The sequence below is a fragment of the Haliotis rubra genome, unplaced genomic scaffold, assembly GCF_003918875.1.
Source record: "Haliotis rubra isolate DU_JTF1 unplaced genomic scaffold, ASM391887v1 Scf296, whole genome shotgun sequence".
In the NCBI taxonomy this organism is placed as follows: Eukaryota; Metazoa; Mollusca; class Gastropoda; order Lepetellida; family Haliotidae; genus Haliotis; species Haliotis rubra.
In genome coordinates this window covers 580,165-602,975 of record NW_025766964.1, presented here as the reverse complement: position 1 = coordinate 602,975, position 22,811 = coordinate 580,165, and the positions used below count along the sequence as shown (strand labels likewise).

The 22,811-nt window shown below is 40.6% G+C and overlaps 1 protein-coding gene across 1 annotated transcript in view; it reads left to right on the top strand.

Annotated features, from left to right (window-relative positions):
• The window catches only part of LOC124282224 (serine/threonine-protein kinase NLK-like), a 66,790-nt gene extending 48,611 nt beyond the window's left edge, over positions 1–18,179 (top strand). Inside the window, exons 4-10 of the mRNA XM_046718181.1 lie at positions 2,337–2,443; positions 3,123–3,208; positions 4,752–4,961; positions 9,674–9,862; positions 10,503–10,701; positions 12,123–12,219; positions 13,004–18,179. Of these exons, the coding sequence (XP_046574137.1) occupies positions 2,337–2,443; positions 3,123–3,208; positions 4,752–4,961; positions 9,674–9,862; positions 10,503–10,701; positions 12,123–12,219; positions 13,004–13,100 (985 nt within the window). The 3' untranslated portion in view covers positions 13,101–18,179. The remainder of the gene's footprint in view (positions 1–2,336; positions 2,444–3,122; positions 3,209–4,751; positions 4,962–9,673; positions 9,863–10,502; positions 10,702–12,122; positions 12,220–13,003) is intronic.
• Positions 18,180–22,811: the final 4,632 nt, after the last annotated feature.

The window sequence follows — 22,811 nt, the reverse complement described above, 5'->3', positions numbered from 1 at the left end:
AAGAAAGTTTTGTATTTAATTAAGACCTTTTTCGTGGGGGTGAACCAGTCCTGCTACGAACAAAACCAGAAAGACATGTAGGAATGGCTGGGGCTTTGTTAGACTAGTCAACCAGGGCCTTTGTTGACTTAACTATCAGTTCACTCCCATCTTTACGGGCAGGCGGTAGACTGGAGCCAGGCCTCAATCCAGATTTAATCAACTCACGCTATTTATTATTTAAATGAAACAATTTTTGTGAACTATGTGTGTGTTCAGTTATTTTGAAGTTTAATATAATTTTATTTAAAAAAATGAATTTGAGCGAAGGTGAATTGACCCCACATGATCTGAGAGGGAGACTGAACCAGTCTGGTGTGAAGCTGGTGTTGGGTGCTGGGAAGAGCTTTATCCCGGAGGAAGTTATAAATATCGGTGACATCATGTGGCGCCGAGGGACTGTTTAGGCAAATATTAACTATCAGAGTTTCAGCTTTGTGCAGATACTCTCTCACTTGGTAAACATTGAAACAGGCAGTTAAAAGTCTTATTTTGAAGACTCTGAAGTCTTTTATTAATTTATGTTCTCATTTGTATCGTCTGAAAAATATATGAAAGTACATTGGTGAATTTATTTTGGATATCCACTGGTTCAGATTTATTGTTTTATTATTCTGATAGATATTTCAAAATAAGATCACTCTATGAAATAGAAAAACAAGTTGATTGCTTGCACATTATGCTTTAGAGTATCAACATTATATTAATGTTGTTGTATGAATTATGTGATATGAAGATATTTCATTGAATACACCATAGGGCTTTCGGAATTAATTAATGCAAAAGTATATTTTAAAAAACCAGGACATTTCAGTATTTCTCTCAAGATAACTTAATGTTATTAACACTGAAATACAAAATACTTGAACCACAAAACAGTTTAGCCTACAAAGTTTAGGACAGTATATTGATGTTTTTCACAAAATCATTTCACAAGCCTTATTTTATGTCAAACATGTTTTGTTTTCCTTAAAAGTAGGCCCATACATGTTTAGAACATGAAAGGTAGTTTTCCTCTGAGGAAAATGTTAAGTTGGATTTGTCCGGTGTTTGAAACCATTCAATGGCTTCTACAGAGTTGTGATTTCCTTGCCGAGACGACAGAGTAAACTATGATCCATATCCCATGGCCAGTCTCGGATAACAAAGGCAGCCGAGTCCATTGCAGTACAAAGACCTTCTCAGGTCAGCAGTGTAACCATTATCAGTTGTCGGCCAATATCATTTCCCTTCATGCTTTACCACAGATCAGGGAAGTAAAGTAATATCTTCCTGACTACAACCCATTTGCTTTTTATTGACTTCTTTTTTAGAAATATATTTGTTGTGTATAACAATAGTCATTCCGGGTAGACGCTTGAGGTCAGATTCGTTATGTACACCCAGAAACGTGCAACAACTTGTGATCATGGTTTTGTTTGTGTGTTGCCTAGCAACAAGAATCTTGACACTGGGATGGGTGTAATGGGCCCTGTTATGAATCATGCAAAACCAACATAATTATAGAACTTGTGAAAGATGATGGGTTTTTTTCCTAGACTAGGGCTGATTACTAAAAAATTTTTTTTATGGTTTTAATGACAAATTGTTTTTTCGTCATGCTGAAGACCCGGGTTCGATTCCCCACATGGGTACAATGTGTGAAGCCCATTTCTGGAGGCACCAGCTGTGATATTGCTGGAATATGGATAAAAGCAGCGTAAAACTAAAACTCACTGGATGAAAAAAAAACTAGTTTTGTTTCTTCTTTCACCTATGCAACCATTTGTATTTTTCTATTTTATTTTCAAAAGTAGATGAATTAATTTTTGTACTTTTATTGAACAATGACAAAAAAAAATCATTTAAATGAAATCATTTATGGATTTGGTCTGTATAATTTACTGTATGAATCTTTAATTCTGATGTGGAGTTAGGAGTATGCATTAAGGACATAAAGAAACCTTTCTGTCTGGAGAGCCTAGCTCCCCCTGAACATTGTCTGCACAATATGCAGACTAAGTGGATTGTAGTCAAAGGTTTTGTTTGGTTTGTTTTTGTAGTTAAACCTACTGGACTGATATGTTGAACTGGACCAGGGCTCATGACAAGTTGTAAAATTTACGGAATAGTTGTCAACAAAAAAATACTCTGGTTTGTGAATTGAGTATCCTGCAAAAATAAAGGATTTTATTGTGATTATATGTTACCATTCATGAGCATGTCAGGATGTTTCCAAGCTTATCATTAATTCACAATTTATATATTTGAGTAACACTTCATTGTTGTTGGTGTGTTGTTTCCTTGACCATTGCTAGCTATGTGGTCACTGAGCTGCTACAGAGCGATCTACATAAGATTATCGTGTCGCCTCAGCCGCTCACTGCCGACCATGTCAAAGTCTTTCTCTACCAAATACTCAGAGGTGAGTCTTACATACCTGGATGCCATCCTTCTCTACCAGTTCTCGGCAGTACATACTGTAAATAGTTGCAACATCGTTAGTGGCAGCCTAGTGTAGGTTTACAGTGGCTAAAGGGAAGTAACTCTGTGTGGCATTAGCTACATCGGTCACGCTGAGATTTTGAGTAGGCAAATTGTTATTGAAGTGATGTGATATTTACATAATGATGTTTCCAAAAGACTCTTACTTTGGGTAATAAGAGTTACTGATATAAAGATTTTCAGTGATTGTTGTGTTGATACTCATAGAGCTATGTTACAGGATTTAGATTGGCCAATATACAGCATATATGTAACTGTTATCTTGTCGAGAGGCATGTTGCTTAGGATTATTTCACTCTTTGGAAATGCAAACTCACCAATCTTATCAAAACTATGGTAAATTCAGTCTGTACCACAAAGTCCCTAGCCTACTTTATATAATTGTTCTGCCATTTTGTTAAGATTTTAGAGTGGATGTTTAAAGGTGATCACAATAAGTTAAACAAAATTACCTTCAGAAATTACCTGAAATCAGAGACTGTACACTGTTTCCATGTGTAGTAATTGTCACGTTTAACATCGTTAACGGTGCGGATCAGTAGATTGTTTGCTGGTCAGATGAATGGCTGTGAGTATGAACGGTGGTCTGTCTGTTTCAGGTCTGAAGTACCTCCACTCCGCCCGGGTTTTACACAGGGATATCAAACCTGGCAACCTCCTTGTAAATAGTAATTGTTGTTTAAAGGTGAGCACAACTCCAATTCACATTTCTTACATGAACCAGTGTATGAAATAAGGCCCATCCGAACGCCGGAGACTGGCTAGGTTTCTGACGGACGGTCTCAATTTACAGCTAGCCAGTCTTATGGTCTGGTAAAATTGTTTAGATGTTCAATACATCTGAATAAATTCACAATATGTTGGTGCCTGGTCTGGTTAAATCCATTTCGGGCTGATAACATTTTGAAGTTACCAGCCCTGATGTCTGGCTGGGTTTTTGGCTTATTTCATACACTGCATGAATGTAAACTTGTTTCAGTCAATACACAAATTCAGCCATGATTCCTTTTCTATCTTGCTAGATGCTCAGAATGTAGAGAGTGTTGGATTTTTCCCCTTGAGTACAGTGCAATTTGCCCTTGGTAGTTCCTGCATACACGGGGCAGTGGGGTAGCCTAGTGGTTAAAGCGTTGGCTCGTCACGCCGAAGACCCGGGTTCGATTCCCCACATGGGCACAATGTGTGAAGCCCATTTCTGGTGTCCCCGCCGTGATATTGCTGGAATATTGCTAAAAGCGGCGTAAAACTAAACTCAGTCAGTCAGTCCTGCATACACAGTCAAAAGATATGGCTAAGATGGGCTTGGTGCTGCAATGTGAGTCATCATAACCTGACTCAGTGGTCTGATGCTCATGCTTTCCACCACTTGTTTGCCTGGCTGTCACTTGGCCGACTATAGGCCTCTATATGCCGACTCCTTATTTGATATAACTGACTGGAATAATACCAAGTGTGTTATACCAGTCAGGCATGTCCGATGAGTTTTTAGGTGTTATCTGTACCTGAATATGTGTATTGTCAGAATATATATTTTAAAAGACAATTTTCAAAAAGAGTAAACTACGATTATAAGGACCACTAACTGAAGTTCATTGAAACAGTAGTTTATTTAAAGGATTTTGAAATTGTATAGCACTTGATCAGAACTAAAACACTAGGTTGTTACATCCATCAGTTCGCTATAAGCATGTTCATTATAAAGATGGTTTGGGGCGGTGGGGTAGCCTAGTGGTTAGAGCGTTCGCTCGTCACACCGTACACCCGGGTTCGATTCCCCACATGAGTACAATGTCTGAAGGCCATTTCTGGTTCCCCAGCCATGATATTGATGGAATGTTGCTAAAAGTGACGTAAAACAAACGCACTCATTCACTGTCGAGATGGTTTGCTGTATGTTGAAACCGAGTTTGGGGAGCATACATTTGCATTTGTTTTATTATACAAACTGCTATAGCAACTTCATAATCAAGTGCAGACTGATGTTATTTACGTGGTTAAAGCATGAATATTGGGAATCAATGAATTTCAAGCATTTCTGGTGTCATACTTTGAGGAAAATGAAAACCAAACTCACGAGATGGGCATGAATATTGGAAGGTCTCACACAGAGGAAAATGAAACAATACGAGATGGGCGTCTCACAGAGATGGGGCATCTCACAGAGATGCAGCGGCAGTAAAATCTACTAATCAATGACAGCCTAACCTGCAGTGTTTGTATCTCTGCAGATCTGTGACTTTGGTCTTGCACGCATCGAAGAGCCTGAGGAATCTGTACATATGACTCAGGAAGTAGTGACGCAGTACTACCGACCTCCAGAGATCCTTATGGGGGCCAAACATTACTCATCAGCCGTGGATATATGGTCGGTCGGCTGTATATTTGCAGAACTACTCTCTAGGCGTATCCTGTTCCAGGCTCAGAGCCCAATACAACAGGTAGGTAGTTGTACCACAGTCTAACAAGGGGAACCACGAAGATCAGGGTTAGAATTGATCTTCAGTAACCTATGCATCTCATAAGAGGCGACTAACGGGATCGGGTGGTCAGGCTCGCTGACATGGTTGACACATGTCATCATATCCCAGTTGCGTATGTCAAATTTCATGCTGTTGATCACTGGATTGTCTGGTCCAGACTCCATTTTTACAGTTTTAATATTGCGGAGTGCAGCATTACACAACAAACAAACCAACCAATCTAACAAGGGTCCCCTACCTTCAACAAGGGTCCCCTACCTTCAACATCCTTGGTCATTATACACACAGCATATAGGGATCTCTTCATTTCTTTACCTTACATCTGTTCTGTTGTAACAAGGGGCGGTGGGGTAGTCTAGTGGTTAAAGCGTTGGCTCGTCACGCCGAAGACCCGGGTTCGATTCCCCACATGGGTACAATGAGTGAAGCCCATTTCTGGTGTCTACTGCCGTGATATTGCTGGAATATTGCTAAAAGCTGCGTAAAACCAAACTCAGTCAGTCAGTCTGAAGGAGTCTGTTTGAATTCTTGCAATTTCAGCAGTTACGTGCAAATATGATACGAAATAGATTGAAATATTTTGCATATATTCAAACATGAAAAAAATATATTTTATCTTCCCTGTTTGCACTGTCACTTTTCAAGGCCAAGAAAGTAGACCCCTTTTGTCCTGAAAGCTTATTAAAAGACCATTAAAACTCTCATGAAAACTGGTGAAAATGATCTGCACGCATGCATGCACAAACAAACCTGTATCCGCCCCTGTAGATTTACTACTAATGCATGTGTTAACATATAAACTGTACCAGATACGTTGCCAGAATACATACAAGGCTAATGGTAGCTGAGGCAGAGACTGTCATGGTGGGAAGATATAGAGATGTATTGACAATCTGGCCTGCGAAAATAACCTGTCTCTGGTGACAGGGCATTGATTGTAACATTATGCATTCTCATCAGGTTCAAGTAGGGTGGTATCATAAACATAATGGTTTATTAGGTTTCACATTAGACGCTTGTAATACACAGAGAACTTCATAGTGAACTTGATCCAAATAGACAATGAAGATGTGGAGTAATTAACAAAGAGATGTAATACAATATTTGTAGTATTGATTATTGAACCTAGCTGAATCATGAGTATAAGGTTTCCGAAAATCTGTTTTGGAAAATGGTATTACGTTTTTGGCACTGTGACATTTGTAAGCCTATATGTGGGAGTTAACTTCTTACCACTATGGTCAGTATCAGGATAGCTAGATTTATGGGCTTTTATTGCATGAGCTTCATAGGTTTGCTTAAGGTGACACGGTGTTTTACGTCCATTATATCCCTTTTCTTTTATATAGCGCGTAGACACCAGCACTCACTCACTCACTCAGCCACTCAACCAATCACTCAACCACTCACTCAACCACTCACTCACTCGCTCGCTCACTCACTCACTCACTCACTCACTCACTCACTCACTCACTCACTCACTCACTCACCCAGCCACTCAACCACTCACTCAACCACTCACTCAACCACTCACTCAACCACTCACTCAACCACTAAGCCACTAAGCCACTCAACCACTGTATGTGCTTGACGATGTAGTCATGTGATTGAGTGCAAAATGAATACATTTTCCCGATAAAAATATATAGGCTATATTAGTCTGTGCTGCTCCAATGCTGACACAGTTGTTGTATAATGCTAATTCAGGCATTTGACGCTTCTCTTTCTCATCAATATTCATGTAGCTATTTAACCATTATCTGCGCTGTGGTAGACAACTTCAATCAAGCAATATGGCTGCAAGTGTTAGCATACGTTATTGATTCGTATTGTTCCCTAAGTCTTCCAGAATTAATTTCTTATAATCTCAGGTCCGTGACAGTGTTTACATAGAGTCAGAGTCTTGTACAACAATCATAGTGAGTGGCTTCGACCTCTGTTTGCATTGTATTCCGAATGATATTTCCAAGCTTTGAACATGGCAGTAATAAGTAACGGCCTTCAGGGCGTTCGGCATGAACAAAGGGTATCTTTAATGATGTACAGCACGTCAATATTTTCAAAAACGAAAGCTGAAAACAATTAGTGATATTCGGGGCACCATGGTGGGGAATGGCCTGTGCCATCTTCTGTGAGGACAGCAGCGGAAATCTGGAGAGACGAAGGCAAGGGCCGCTTTCTCACGACCACAGATCAATGAATGCATATTACCGCTCTGTGGAAGTAAATCAATTAGTTTGTGGTTTCCATGGTAACCAGGCCAAACATGTCAGGGGTTACAGGGAGACCGCTGTGGATGAGACAGTGCTTGGAGGGAAGGGCCACCTTCTTCCTGTAGCCAGTATTGGGAGATGCTGTGCAGATTCTAAGGAGTACATCCGAGTTGGCGTCATTGCCGTGGCGGCAGTGGGTCGTCTCCTGAGATGCCTCTGAGTAATAGGCCAGCTTTATCAATATTTTGACATCGCTACCCTCATATTTAATGATGAATTTGAGAAGATCACATTTATTTTGCTTGAGTTATTGCTAATCATCTCTAATCCTTTCAGATATTCTTTGTTAAGTAGAATATATTTATGTGGAATCTTTTATCTAGCCGACTTTGTCATTTATTAGGTAAAATCTCATTGCATTTCATTTCTGAGGAAATAGATGTGCTTTGTCTAATATTAGCCCATAATGTTTTTAAACAAAGGCACCGATTCTATGTATAGCGTAAAATGTGATTGATTAGGAGCGTAAGAGACTTTAGTGAATTTTTGTCAGGTTAATATTCCCACTGTTTTAACCATGTCCAATAAATTTAATTATTTACAATAAGTATTTGGAAGATAATCAAAATTATGAATTTTGCGATTATGATTTGTGATGTTATTTTTAATATCTTATGATTCTTAAGAAAATTGAAACACATACAATGGTTATTGTCTTTACTATGGTAACAGGTGCACGTTTCAAAATGCGACTTCATATGTCCTAGCTGCGGTAGATGACTCTCAGTCATTAAGGCCTATGCATTTCCTGCAGTTGTAGAAATACCCACGAGACAATAGCTTCTGTATCTACCGGAATGGCATTGTATGCAATCTTGGCATTTCAAAACAGAGCAAGGAGCTTCGTGTCTCCTGGCTGTGATATTGTGGTTATATCATGGAGAATAATGGCAATATTGTAGTTATCACTGCACCACCATCAGTGTATTTATGCCAGATGAAGGGAGGTGTGTTATCAGTGCAGCCAGATTGAGTTCACACTGAGGCCAGCAGGCTGAGGGAGGCGTTATTAATTCATACCCACATCCCGTTGTGAGCAGGGCATTGTTTGTCTGGCCAGCTTTGTTCAGGCGGCTTTTGTGGCGCATGCATGACAACTTGCTCTTAAATTAGCAATTTTGAACAACACAGGACAAAATGTTTTTGTTCATAACACTTTTCTGAATTGAAGAATGCATTATTTATAGGGAAATTATGTCCTGCACCAACTTGAAAGTTTTTAGTAGATGTGTTTGTAGTAATCTGTTGTTTTGCATCTGATCACAAATGTTTTTACTGGAAATGGTCTTAGCTGTTTGACAAATCAGTTGTCCTTTGTTTTGAGGATTTGTGTGAATTGTAGTTTTTTTAAAGAAAAAATGCATGTGTTTCAGTGGCAAACACCTGCATCAGTTTTCCAAAGTGAACTTAGTTTCTGTTTTTGGAGGTTTAGGTACTCTTCAAGTTAAATGAAGCAGTTTGATTTCATGGCTCAAGTTTGTTGAGTACTCTGTACTAGAGTTTTGCAACCTGATAATATATTTATTGATTTTTATTTGATAAACGTCTTTAATTATTAATATTTTGTGGTTGGGATACATGAAAAGAAGTCAATAGAATATTACCATCACTCAAAATAGCTGCGAATGGTCCAGCAACTGATTGATTGCTTGGAGTAGGTTGATGATATTTATCCTGATAGAGGGGAACTAGAATTATGATGGATATATGCAGACTTTGATGTTCTTCTGTATGTGTTGTGGAAATGCTGCCCATGAGTTGAACATAATGTATCTGTGTGTTCATTACAGTACTGGAGCGGTGGAGTAGCCTAGTGGTTAAAGCGTTGGCTCGTCACGCCAAAGATTTGGGTTCGATTCCGCACATGGGTACAATGTGTGAAACCCATTTTTGGTGTCCCCCGCCGTGATATTGCTGGAATATTGCTAAAAGCGTCATGAAACTAAACTAACTCACTCACTCTTTATTACACTACTTCATACCTAGTGCTCGAATTCTTATTTCTTTCTGTCAGTATTTTGTTAGGCCTACCTTTGTTTATTACTTGGATGATGTAAAATATTAAAACTGTTTTGATTGCTTCCACTTGTACTTTTAAGTTATTTTGTATCACCTTACCAACCGTACCAGTCACTTACTCCTTCCCGACATATAGCTGGAATATTGCTGAGTGCGGCTTAACACTTAACTCACTCACTCACTCACTTACTCCAGCCAAATAAATGGAATGTTGCTGAGTGCGGTGTAACACTCACTCACTCACTCACTCACTCACTCACTCACTCACTCACTCACTCACTCACTCCAGCAAATAGTCTGTCTGTTTCAGCTTGATCTCATCATTTTGTGGCTCCTAAGTCACTGTGTTGGAGTCTAACAAATGTCTGTCTGTTTCAGCTTGATCTCATCACAGACCTCCTGGGCACCCTGAACCTCGAGGACATGCGAACAGCATGTGAGGGGGCCAAGGCTCACATCCTCCGCCAGCCCCACAAGCAGCCCTCACTGGCAGCCCTCTACACCCTCTCTGGCCAGGCCACACATGAGGCAGTTCATCTACTCTGTAGGATGCTAGTGTTTAATCCAGTAAGTACAGCCCGTCTGCTCATCCATTCAGTATTCCCTCAACCTACTCTGTGTCATCGGTACTAGACTAGATATGTTCACCTGCCACTGTTTAATCCAGTAAGACTGCCATAAATTATATTGTTAAGTGTGGCGTTGAACAACAAAACAAACCTAGTCTAGCAAGTACAGCATATCTGCTCATCCATTCAGTCTCCCTCACCTCGTAGGGAAAAGAGGGGCAGTGGGATAGCCTAGTGGTTAAAGTGTTTGCTCGTCAAGATGAAGACCTGGTTCAATTCCCAACATGGGTACAGCCCATGTGTGAAGCCCATGTGTGGTGTCCCCAACTGTGATATTGATGGAATATTGCTAAAAGCATTGTAAAACTAAACTAAAACCTGCTTGTCTGATTATAACTTAGACACATGTCATCGGTTCCCACTTGAGCAGATCGATGCTCATGCTGTTGATCACTGGATTGCCTGGTCCAGACTCGATTATTTACAGACCGCCGTCATATGGAATATTGATGAGTGCGGCGTAAAAGTCAAGTAACTCACTCACTGATTATTACTTGCAGTGATCTATGTTGACTATTGATGGTATCCAGCAGCTCCACTCACCCATTCACTCACTCACCAACCCTTCTGTGTTTCAGGAAAAACGAATAACAGCCAGTGATGCATTAACACACCCGTACCTAGATGAAGGTCGGCTTAGATATCACTCGTGTATGTGCAAGTGCTGCTATAACACGTCTGCCGGACGCCATTATACCTCAGACTTCGAGCCTCCCTGTCACCAACCCTTCAGTTATAGCTTTGAAGATGAGCTGACATCTGTAGCAAAGGTCAAAGGTGAGATACGTATCCACTGTTGAAGTCAAGTAGGAGTGCCAGAGTCAAGATGGTGAAATACTGTGGAGATGGCATTGCACAAGATTCACTCGGCCAAGATGTAGCTAACATGACAATTCCTAAAACTACAAGTATGTTGAGTCTGCGCCTAACAGCATTTTATGTGAAGTGGCACTCTGACCTTTCAGGGGCGGTTGGGTAGACTAGTGGTTAAAGCGTTCCCTCATCACGCCGAAGACCCAGGTTTAATTCCCAACATGGGTACAATGTGTGAAGCCCATTTCTGGTGTCCCCTGCCGTTATATTGATGGAATATTGCTAAAAGCGGCGTAAAACCAAAGTCACTCACTCAGCACTGTTAGTGGTAGGACATTCAAGCAGTACCATTTCTCTGTAACTCTGTGTGGGTGAGGGGTAGCCTCATGGTAGCAGTACCATGTCTGTGTAACTCTGTGTGGGTGAGGGGTAGCCTCGTGATAGCAGTACCATGTCTCTGTAACTCTGTGTGGGTGAGGGGTAGCCTCGTGGTAGCAGTACCATGTCTCTGTAACTCTGTGTGGGTGAGGGGTAGCCTCGTGGTAGCAGTACCATGTCTCTGTAACTCTGTGTGGGTGAGGGGTAGCCTCGTGGTAGCAGTACCATGTCTCTGTAACTCTGTGTGGGTGAGGGGTAGCCTCGTGTGGGTGAGGGGTAGTAGCCTCGTGGTAGCAGTACCATGTCTCTGTAACTCTGTGTGGGTGAGGGGTAGCCTCGTGGTAGCAGTACCATGTCTGTGTAACTGTGTGTGGGTGAGGGGTAGCCTCGTGGTTAATGTATTTACTCATCACACTGAAAACCAGGGTCCCGTTCCTCATAGCGATCATAGCACCACAACAGCCGTCAGTGTATTTAAAAGTATGGTAGTAACGATCATCTTAACGCTACGATCGTTTTGTGGAATGGGTCCCAGGGCTCAATTCCCCACATGGGTACAATGAGTGAAGCCCATTTCTGGTGTCCCCTGCCGGTGTATTGCTGGAATAGTGCTAAAAGTGGCGTAAAACAATGCTCACATGGTCACTCACTCCACATTTGGTCACAACCTGTGACTTTAGCCTGAGTAGACTGGTTCCGTAGGATCACTCCAGTACAAGTATACTGGAAATGGTAGTCAAGCCATATTTGAGCTTACACATGTTTGCAAAAGACCATAGTGATGCATTAGACAATATCGACCCTCTTATATGAATCTGATTCCCAATTGCGTAGATCAATGCTCATGCTATTGATCACTGGATTGTCTGGTCCTGACACAATTATTTACAGACTGTCGCCATATGGCTGGAATATTGCCGAGTGCTGTGTAAAACTAGACTCACTGATATGTATCTGATAGAGGCTATGGTTTCAATGTTGCTTATGTTTTGTTGTCTCGTTTTCAGAAAAGTTGCACCACTTTATATCAGAACAACAACAACGAGCCAAGCGAGTCCCACTGTGTCTAAACCCCAATTCCATCTCATTCAAGAGTTTCCAAAGGTGTGTATTTGCATTGTGTTGTGTTGAGGCTTATATCATATTGTAATTCGACTCAACTTGAGTAAGCTAAAAGTAAAGATTACTTATACAGTTTAGGTTGGTATGGTTTAAGCTGACAAGACCATCATTAGTGTACAGTACACAACCCTGTGCACTTGAAAGAAACCACGAATCCATTGGTATATGACCAGATGGTGGCCACATGAATATTGTGCAAACACCTAGTTGTGGGTACAGCAACATGCAGTAAACTTGGACAAAGTACTGTGACTATGTGTCCCAGTCCACCCAGCTGTGAATGGGTACCTTGTTAGGATGAGAAAGCCACAATAACTCGGTGCACCTAGTGGCTGCAAGAGTTATATACTCCCCAAGGAGTTGAGATTAATAATACGATGTCCCGTTGAGATTGACATCAAATACCAAGCGCCTTGAGCATGCACAAGTTGCCTGGATATGTGCGCTATATAAATATCCTCTAATAATAATTACCTGATCAACGTTTTCATGGTAGGAAGGTGTCCAGATGCTTGGAAAAGTATGAAAGGTGGATGCTTATTAAAACCATTTACATTTTGTATTCTATCTGACATGGGGCAGTGGTATAGCTTAGTGGTTGAAGCGTTCACTCGTCACGATGAAGGTTCGTTTCCCCACATGGGTATAATGTGTGAAGCCCATTTCTGGTGTCCCCTGCCGTGATATTGCTAAAAGCGAAAACCCAACTCTCACTCACTCGCTCATTAATGGTATAGTACTAATATGTAACACATTGATATTTCAGTGTCAAGGGACGCAAGTCACGTAGCCAGTCCCATTCCCAACAAAACTCAAACCTCGCCAGTAAATCCCGCGGACCCAACTTGCCGTATGGATGTTAGGTGGAGACAGACAGATACAGACTGCTCAGGGCCATGATGTGTGGAGAATCAGTTTCAGCCTAACCTGGATGTTACAAAGTGTTTGATTGGTCAATATACAAGACCCATGGAGATAAAACACTGAATACAGTTGGCCGAGCATGGACTGATGATATAGTGGAGGTGGTTGTTGTTTTCGTCAAGTTCCGTACATAGATGTACAGTTCACTCAGAAGTACTGCTCTGAAATGTGGTAGCATCCACCTCCTGATGGCCTAGTCAAGATGTAAGCTGCATGCTGATTGGCCCATGAATTGGTCACGGACCGGCATCTGGCTGAACTGGCGAATCACACAGCTTCTACGGGAGCAAAAAGACTTCTCGCCATACAATACATATGAATATATACAGGTTGGACAGAGTTGGTGAAACCATTGACCTTTGAGTATTTGAAAATCATCAAAAGGATTCAAGCTACCGACTGGTGCTGCTAGGGGTTTAGAGCATTGGCTACCCTCCACGGGGTAATCATCACTACTACACTATTTTTGTACAGTACATTTTCCATGAGTTGTGCGTGTGTTTTTCCGTGAAGTATGTGCGTGAGTGGGTGGTGGTGACCCTGACCAATGGCGCGCGGGCCAGCACACCATTACGACCAGTTACCTGCCTCGCACGTGCGTGTGTGTGTAGACATGCATGCATGTGCGTGCGTCGTCGCCTGGAACCCACTCCTGATCTCATTTTACACCATATTTATTTTGCCACTATTTCCCCTTAGTGAGCACATGACGTACGATATTCCACCTGACAGTCACATGACTATCACATGACTTAGGTATACTCTCTAAACAGGCAACTGTTCAGTATTGTTTATATGTAGTGTATTTTCTTTATTTATGCTTGTTTTGTACTAATTTTTATGACAGCAAATCTACAAACATTGGAAAGTGGCATTATCAGATCCAATACAGTCTCAAAGATCTATGCATGTCTAACTTGCAAAACAGTACATGGGAAAGGCAGATTCCCTGAGAAAATACGCCAAAATATCGAGTGACAAACGCTTTATTACACCCTACTTCCATGGCAAGCCAATCAAATCCTCAACACGTTCAGGCAGCCAATCAACACTGACTTGCCTTACGACTCAAACTACCAAGATATTCTTGATGTTGTGGTGTATATGCTAGACATGTTGTATATACCATTTTGACACTTTCTAGAGTATCCAGACAATGGTAGACATTTCAGGAGAAATTATGTAGACAACATCAAGTCTATTTTGTACTTTTGTACACAAGTAGAGCTCGAGGATACCCCAATCTCCGAGGTAGGGTTACACAGTAATTGAAGCATGCAAAATGGCATCAGATAAACGAACTGAGAGTTCAGTTCACGCATAATACCGCTGTCAATATGTGCATTGCAACAGGCATAATGGTTGAACTTGCCTGATGAACTACACAAAGGGAGGTAACTCCAGTGAAAGCCAGTCATCATCATCTCATGTATTTTGTGGTCATCTTGAGAAATTGCCATTCCATCGGAAGTATTAGTGTATATATATCCTATGTGTGGGGAGTGTGTTGTACAGACTGGGTTTAGCTCTTTGGGGTAGATGGCGTGGTTGTCTGTTACGTGAGCTTTTACGGTTGCTGTAGAGTCGGCCATATTGTACATATACGAGAAATGGTCATTTTATAGACGATTTACATCCGAGATTAACCACTCTACAGGTTACGGGGCAACAAACAGGATGAAATGATCTCCGAAAACAGTTTATAAGAGTTCTGGTATTAGTTTTTTTTGTAAGCAGGTACTGAAATAAGCAAGTGTTATGTACTGGTCAACGATGTTTTCGACAACGTGGTTTTTGCAGCAGTTTTTATCCTGTTTGGTGGCTTGCTGAAGAAGCTGTAGCCTGGGTGCTGTTACTAGTGTTAGCTTTCAGCAATCATCTATGTATATGTGGGGCAGATAAACATCTACATCTTTCTACCGTCGAAACCAAAATAGCCATTTATACTGTCCCCACTGAAACTAGAGGGAGTGCTCAACGTGTGAACATTTCCAAGTCCGATTTTATGAACTTTGTTATTGACTTTTTATCTATATTGGGTGTGTGTAGATTATTGTTCGAACCCAATCTGCTTTGTAACAAATATATTGTAATGACTATAGATTGTTTGCAAATTTACAAACGTGTTTGATATTGGTAATGGAATTTATGAAACGATCGTGGCCATTTTGTGATTATTTTAAACAGTGAATGTTAATGGTAAACACTCGTCATGTCCGATACCATGCGATGGCAACATCAGATGTGATGTGAACAAAGACATGCTTGAATGATTGATGTGTACGACCCGTGAAACAATTCAAACTTGATCATCCACATGTTTGCTTGGCTATACGTGGAATATTCTTTTCTAAGGCACACTCACTCACTCAATATATCAAGCTTTTATTGCTCATCAAATTTAATTGTTAGAAGCAAAGACCAATCTGAACTTAATTCTCCATATTTATCATTTCACTACAAACTGATTTGTGATTGTAATATTTTTATAATGAGTGTTAAGTTACAGGTTTAATGCTTATTTTGTGTAAGTAAAAATTATTGTATATTTTTGCAAATACATTGTATTTCTGCAACTTCAATCTGTATATTCTCTCTTGTGAATCTGAATGAAATCGACTTAAGTAATTGTGAAGATTTAACTAATTTCTCACAGGTATTGCACATCATGTCTTTCATATTGTTTTTGGATGTGAAATGTTTATCAGACCATCTGAATGTAACGCCAAGCAAAGGGTACTTCTGAAAGCATATTCTAACTTATATAAAACTATGTATAGAAAGAAAGTATTTATCTCAAGTAATGGTCCGTGTGGCATTACATTGAGAGTTGAGCGTTCATACTTCTACCTCTTGCGGCTGTCAGTCGTGCTTGTGTAATATACATTGTGTTACAGTAGTAGTCGAAGGATTGCTTTGCAGGATAGCAACATGTGGGGACAGACATCGTAGTCACCAAGTTTACAGCAAAATGACACGTCAATGTGGTTATAAACAGGGGCGTAGCTACCATTATAAAAAAAAGCCCGAGCTTGGACATGATTGTTGCTAAAAAGGTTGGGCAAGCCCTCAATACTATCCAAATGTAAAGCTTTGCAACCTATCGGGCTTACACGAAAAAAATGGCTTGCAATGCACCTGATAAAGTCATGTCACATCAGATTATAGTTTTGTCATGGCAATGAGTTCATTAAGATTATCATCCTAATAGGTGAAGTGACAAATATTTGAAAGATGTTCCTAATGAAATTAAATCCACCATTTAAAATAATGAAAGTTGCCATTTTGTTTATTATCTTTTAGTTTATAAACATTGACATTTTTTGTATAATTATGTGAAAATGCATCTTTAAACAATTCTCAAACGCTAATGTTTCCTCATCAAATATAATTACCAGTATCATTTTTACAAAACAATATTAAAATACCCCTGTAACATGTTATATTTGGGATTACACTTCCTTAGAAAAGTACACATTCTAGTACTTTTTAGTACTTTTTTGGGTTGAGTAAACCAAAAAAAGTACTAGAATTTGCACTTTACTAAGGAAGTGTAATCCCAAATATAGCATATGTTACATTTCACTACTTTTTAAATGGCATTGTGTAATCAAAAATACCCCTGCTCAATTTCCATGACAACAAATTTACATATTGAGGATATATTTCACAAAGTATTATCTGTCAGTGATCTTATGAACCATTTTAACCTGATACCCAGAGCAAGCCTGTACAATGATAGAAAGGAGGTTACGCTTGCTACCATGGCTTTATCTTAAGTGGCATCTACTGAACATCTTAGTACCAGTGTTCTGCTCTAACTTGGGTTGTCCCTGCATTTGTATTGTAGATAGCTGTGCATGTTCCACACTGTTGCTATTCTAAGTAATTTATGCTCTTCATATGAAAATCTATTCCTAGTATTTGTTAATATGTAGAAGACTTATTTTCCTAAACTGTACTGGTGTGATTGCAAATTGGTGTATTTTGTATTTGTGGGTGCGTCTTTCCACTGCGGGTATGTTAAGTTTATAACTTGAAAATGAAATTATCTTGGTGATTATTTGGTGATTCTGACAAATAGTTAAAACCATCATGGATCATTAATTGTAAATACACATACACATATATATCTCCAAGATCTGTAGTGTTGACGAAATTAATTTATCAACTGGTGATCAACAGTTTTGGTACCTGGCATATCTGTACAACTCATAAGTAGTCCATTAGTATCAACATTTAATACCGAATACATGTGAAATAAAGGTTGAATGCATATGCTAGTTGTAGCTGACAGTCTTAGCACATGTACTGTTATTAATGATTGAAGCCTTATTCTGTCTGTTGTGAGTGAAATAGGAAATATTTAGCATAGTTTCAACTTTTGTCAGTGTACAATATTTTGTGAGCACATTCAACTGCTTTTTGTGAACTTGTTTTGTAAATTCAAGAGATTGTCTTCAAATGTTTTTCTCCAAATCTGCAACAACCACCATTAATGTGCAATAATACCTGTAATTATTTCTGTCTGAATAACCTTCAAAGGGAGATAACTCGCCCGAGCGCCTCCCCAACCTCGGAGTGTTACTAGACTAGTCACAACAATGATAAAATGTATAGTCATGTGATGATCAACTGACAAGTCACATGATAAGTCATATGACCTCCGACAACCAGCAGCAGTGATAGATGTACCGCCCAGAGACATTCACTCCTCCGAACGTTATGGAAGGTTAGCACATAGGCTGAGCATATCAGAATAGTTTCATGGCCCAGACAGCACAAATAAATCTGTGTACATTTTCAAATAACCGCGATTACGACGTGCTGAAAAGATTTTTTTTTTACATTCAAGCAGCAAAGATTGGAACTAGTTTTGTATCTCTTAGGCTGTCGGCCATGGTGGTATTCTGATGTTGTCGGCTATGTATTGACATTGGCCTCATCCGATTCACAGCTCAAGATTGCCATAGACTCATTGTACACCATCTGGATTTGCAATAAAACATTGATAAATAGTTGCACTTATGTTTTCTGTGGGATGTTGTTTGCCGGATTACCAGGGGAATTCCAGGTTAAATTGGTCCCCAACAACGCGTTTGGCTTGATACCTGGTCGGGCTCCTTAACTTGATTGTGTTGAGCCTCGACAACACAGACCGTTGTTCAAAATGTCGGTCACCAGTTTGACTTGTCCTGACTCCCGAGACTGAATGCCAAACGCTTACACCCTGCTGGGGTCGAGCCACGTCATGTATCAACTAGCATAGTATAGATGGTAATGGGGAGTGACAGGGCAGTCTGGAGGTTGAAGCATTCGTTCGTTCCAATCCTGGGTTCCAAATGATAGGTTGGATCAACGTCTGAATACCTTCAGGCATCCTTGGAGGGACATAATTATTATCATTGTTCAGTTAATTAATCTGACAAAACTGGCATCGTATAAATGGTAAGGAAGGGGGGGGGGAGGGTAGAGGGTAGTCAAGAGGCGGAAGCATTCGTTCGTTCAAATCGTGGGTTCCATTCGTTTGTGTTGGAACATAACTACAGACATACACTCGTACACACAAAGATAGGTTGGATCGCCGTCACAATTCCTTCAGACATCCTGGAAGTAACATAATTATTATCATTGTACAGTTAATTCATCTTACAAAACTTGCATCGTATACATAATATGGGGAGTGACGGCAGTTTAGACGTTGAAGCATTCGTTCGTCCACATCCTGGGTTCCAAATGTATGTGTGGAACATAACTACAGACATACACTCGTACACACAAACATAGGTTGGATCAACGTCTGAATACCTTCAGGCATCCTGGAAGTGACAGATAATAATTATCATTGTACAGTTAATTAATCTTACAAAACTTACATCGTATATATGGTATAGAGGTTCGTTCGTTCAAATCCTGGGTTCAATTCGTATGTGTGGAACATAACTGCAGGTATACACTCATAGTCTCATACACGCACAAAGATAGGTTGGGTCACCGTCTGAATACATTCAGGTATCTGGAAGGAATAGATAATTCTTATCATTGTACAGTTAATTAATCTTACAATTCCACAAGGAACAGCCTAAACTGAAACTAAATTTACGACTTGATGTCCAGTAATATGTTCAGCGCCTCAATGCCGGATGCTGGGCAGGCAACTCTTATTCCATGTCTTTGGTATGGTGCGTCCAGGAATCCAACCACCGACCTCCTCTCTCCAGGCAGCGGCTCTATCCACACGACCTTAGAGGCGAACACCGGCAAACCCAGTATGGCCGTGCAGAGGACATAGCGATATTTTTTTAATCAGTATGACCTTGAGGTATGGCACACGTTAGACTGCTGCCACGATGACTGCTCCGTTAGGTGCTGCTGCTTCTGTAGACTAAGGCTTAGTTTCTGAATATACATTTTAATATATATAATTTTGATAGTAACAAACAAGCCCATTTAAATTGAAAAGGAGCCGCAGGGAGACCAGAGATTCCTGAACCTGGGGAAATCTAGACTTGCTTCGTTTAGGGCTTTAGCACTGCAGAGAAGGCTTGGCTGTAGGGAAAATAATGTAGTTCAGGGACTGTGAGACAGACTACAGCTTCTGCTGCTGCTGTTTTACTTTGGGGGTTTTCACGCCTCACTCAGCAATATTCAAACTATAAGGCATCGGTCTAAATAATCGAGTCTGGACCAGACAATCCGGTGATGAACAGCATGAGCATCGATTGTGTGTGTGTGTGTGTGTGTGTGTGTGTGTGTGTTTGGTGTGCGTGCGTGCGTGCGTGCGTGTGTGTACGATGGCGTGTCATTCACTCGGTCCGGTTAGTCGCCTTAGATGCATATCATACAATATAAGTCAGAAACCCAAAACATTTACCACCAAACGATCAAGGGTGCTTTAATTTTCCAGAACCGATTTCAAGATGTACTGAAATGAATTAAAGATGTATAGATATCTGCAATGAATTGAAGATATGATGAAGCATATTAATGATACCTTGAGAGAATTGCTGATATCTTAAATTGGATTGATAGTATCCGAATTGGGTTGAAATATATAGATATATTTAATGATTGAATTTAATGATATCAGTAATTCGATCCCTGATATCTTGCAGCTTCATACAGACATCATTAACGCCCCCCTTCCGCGTTAAATAAGAATTTTCATTCCACGTACGATGATGAGTGAGTGAGTTGGGTTTGACGCCGCTTTTAGCAATATTTCAGCAACATCACGGCGGGGGGACACCAGAAATGGGCTTTACACATTGTACCCATGTGGGGAATCGAACCCGGGCTTTCGGCGTGACGAGGGAGCGCTTTAACCGCTGGGATACCCCACCGCCCCAGTAAGCTGATGAACCCTAATGTAACTATACATAGAGGCTTTAAATCCAGGGATCAACAGCATGAACATCAATCTACGCAATTGGGATACGATGACATGTGTCAACCCAGTTAGCGAGCCTGGCCACCCGATCCCGTATATTTGAGTGAAATCAACTCAGTAGTATGCAAGTTATATGTGTTGAGTCTCAGTAGTATGCAAGTTATATGTGTTGAGTCTGCAACATATGTTTTAGCTTAACGAAACGGACCCGTGAAGATCCGGGTTAGAATTGATCTTCAGTAACCCATGCTTCTCACAAGAGGCGACTAATGGGATCGGGTGGTCAGGCTCGCTGACTTGGTTGACACATGTCAGCGTGTCCCAACTGCGTAGATCGATCCTTATGCTGTTGATCACTCGATTATTTACAGACTGCCGCCATATAGCGTCAATATTGCTCAGTGCGACGTAAAACTGAACTCACTCACTCACTTAAGAAACGGACCAGAGCTTTCGTGAAATAAGTGGTTGCGTTAAAAGATTTTACGTGCGCCTCACTATTTTGTAGTGAGTTTAAGGTCTACGCCGCTTCTGCCGACACCTCCATTCCAACCTACAACTACCACTACTACTATTACTCTTGTTGTTGCTGCTGCTGCCGCTACTTCTAGTACTACTACTACTACTACTACTACTTTGTCCTTTGCTGTTTAACGCCGCACTCAGCAATATCCCAGCTATACAGCGTGTCAACCACCCGATCCTGTTAGTCGCCTCTTACGACAAGGATGGGTTGCTGAAGGTTCATCCTAACCCGGACCTTCACGGTGGCTGCTACAACTACAACTGCTGCCAAAACTACTGCTACAACTACAACTGCTGCCAAACTACTGCTGCTGTTGCTACTACTACTACTACTACTACTACTACTACTACTACTACTACCACTACTGCTGCTACCACTACTGCTACTACTACCACCACTACTACTACCACCACTGCTGCCACTGCTGCTACTGCTGCTACTACTACTACTACTGCTACTGCCACTACTGCTGCTACTGCTACTGCTACTGCTACTGCCACTGCTACTACTACTGCTACTGCTGCTGCTACTACTACCACTACACTACTGCTACTGCTACTACTACCACTGCTACTACTGCTACCACTGCTGCTACTACTGCTGCTACTGCCACTGCCACTACTGCTACTGCTACTACTACCACTACTGCTATTACTACCACTACCACTACTGCTACTACTACCACCACTACTACTACTACCACTACCACTACTGCTACTACTGCCACTATCACTACTGCTACTACTACCACTACTGCTACCACTACTGCTACTACTACCACTACTACTACTACCACTACTGCTACCTCTACTGCTATTACTACCACTACTACTGCTACTGCTGCTGCTACTACTACTAAGACTACTACTACTACTACTGTTGGATATACTGTATCAATGTTCAATAATCCTACAACTATGTCCACCACATGTGCTACTTCTGTACTTTTTGATAAATGTATTTTTATTAGATATAAATGCTGCTTCTACTCTCACCAAATATTAATTCTAATCATGACACAATAACGATTTTATTAAAACAACTAATAAATATTACCCCAACTATCTACCAAGTTAAGATGTGGTGACCTATCCCCTATATAAACTCCAGCGTGTCACGCCCGATTATATTTTTGCATGTGCCGATGTGACAACTCCCGTCATCCTTTACGTTCACAGTGGTCTATTTCGAGCGTGCCACGCAATTCCCTGCCCTCACGCAATACTAACCGATATCGATTTCACGGATGTCAGTCAGCGCCAAAACATGTTCCACGCAATCACCGATTAGCTGACGTTCCACAGTCGTTTTTATTCTTTAGTTTGTCTTAAAATACCGAGTCTGTTTCAAGCACATACACGTCTTTCACTAATATTGCGGTTCCATTTCATCGTGCAATGACGTCATTGATTACGGGGTGACACTCAAGAAAGATCTGCAGTTTTTTCTACAGTGTGTTTTACATTTGGTTAATCTTAAAATATATCCTGTTTTGGAAGGTCTGCACAGATTGCTTTTGCTAAAGAGTTTTATTCAAATAGCTTCGGTAAATATACACCACCACAAGATATTTTCAGAATTTCGCCATTCAGGCACTGAGGAAATAGTTTAAATGTGATTTAACGATTTTAACCCTGATATTGGAACTAGAGTACAAGAAAATTTCTAATTATTCCAGTAATCGTTAACCTCTATTTTTTTGACCAAGATCTATGTTTACCGTGGCCTCGCTCT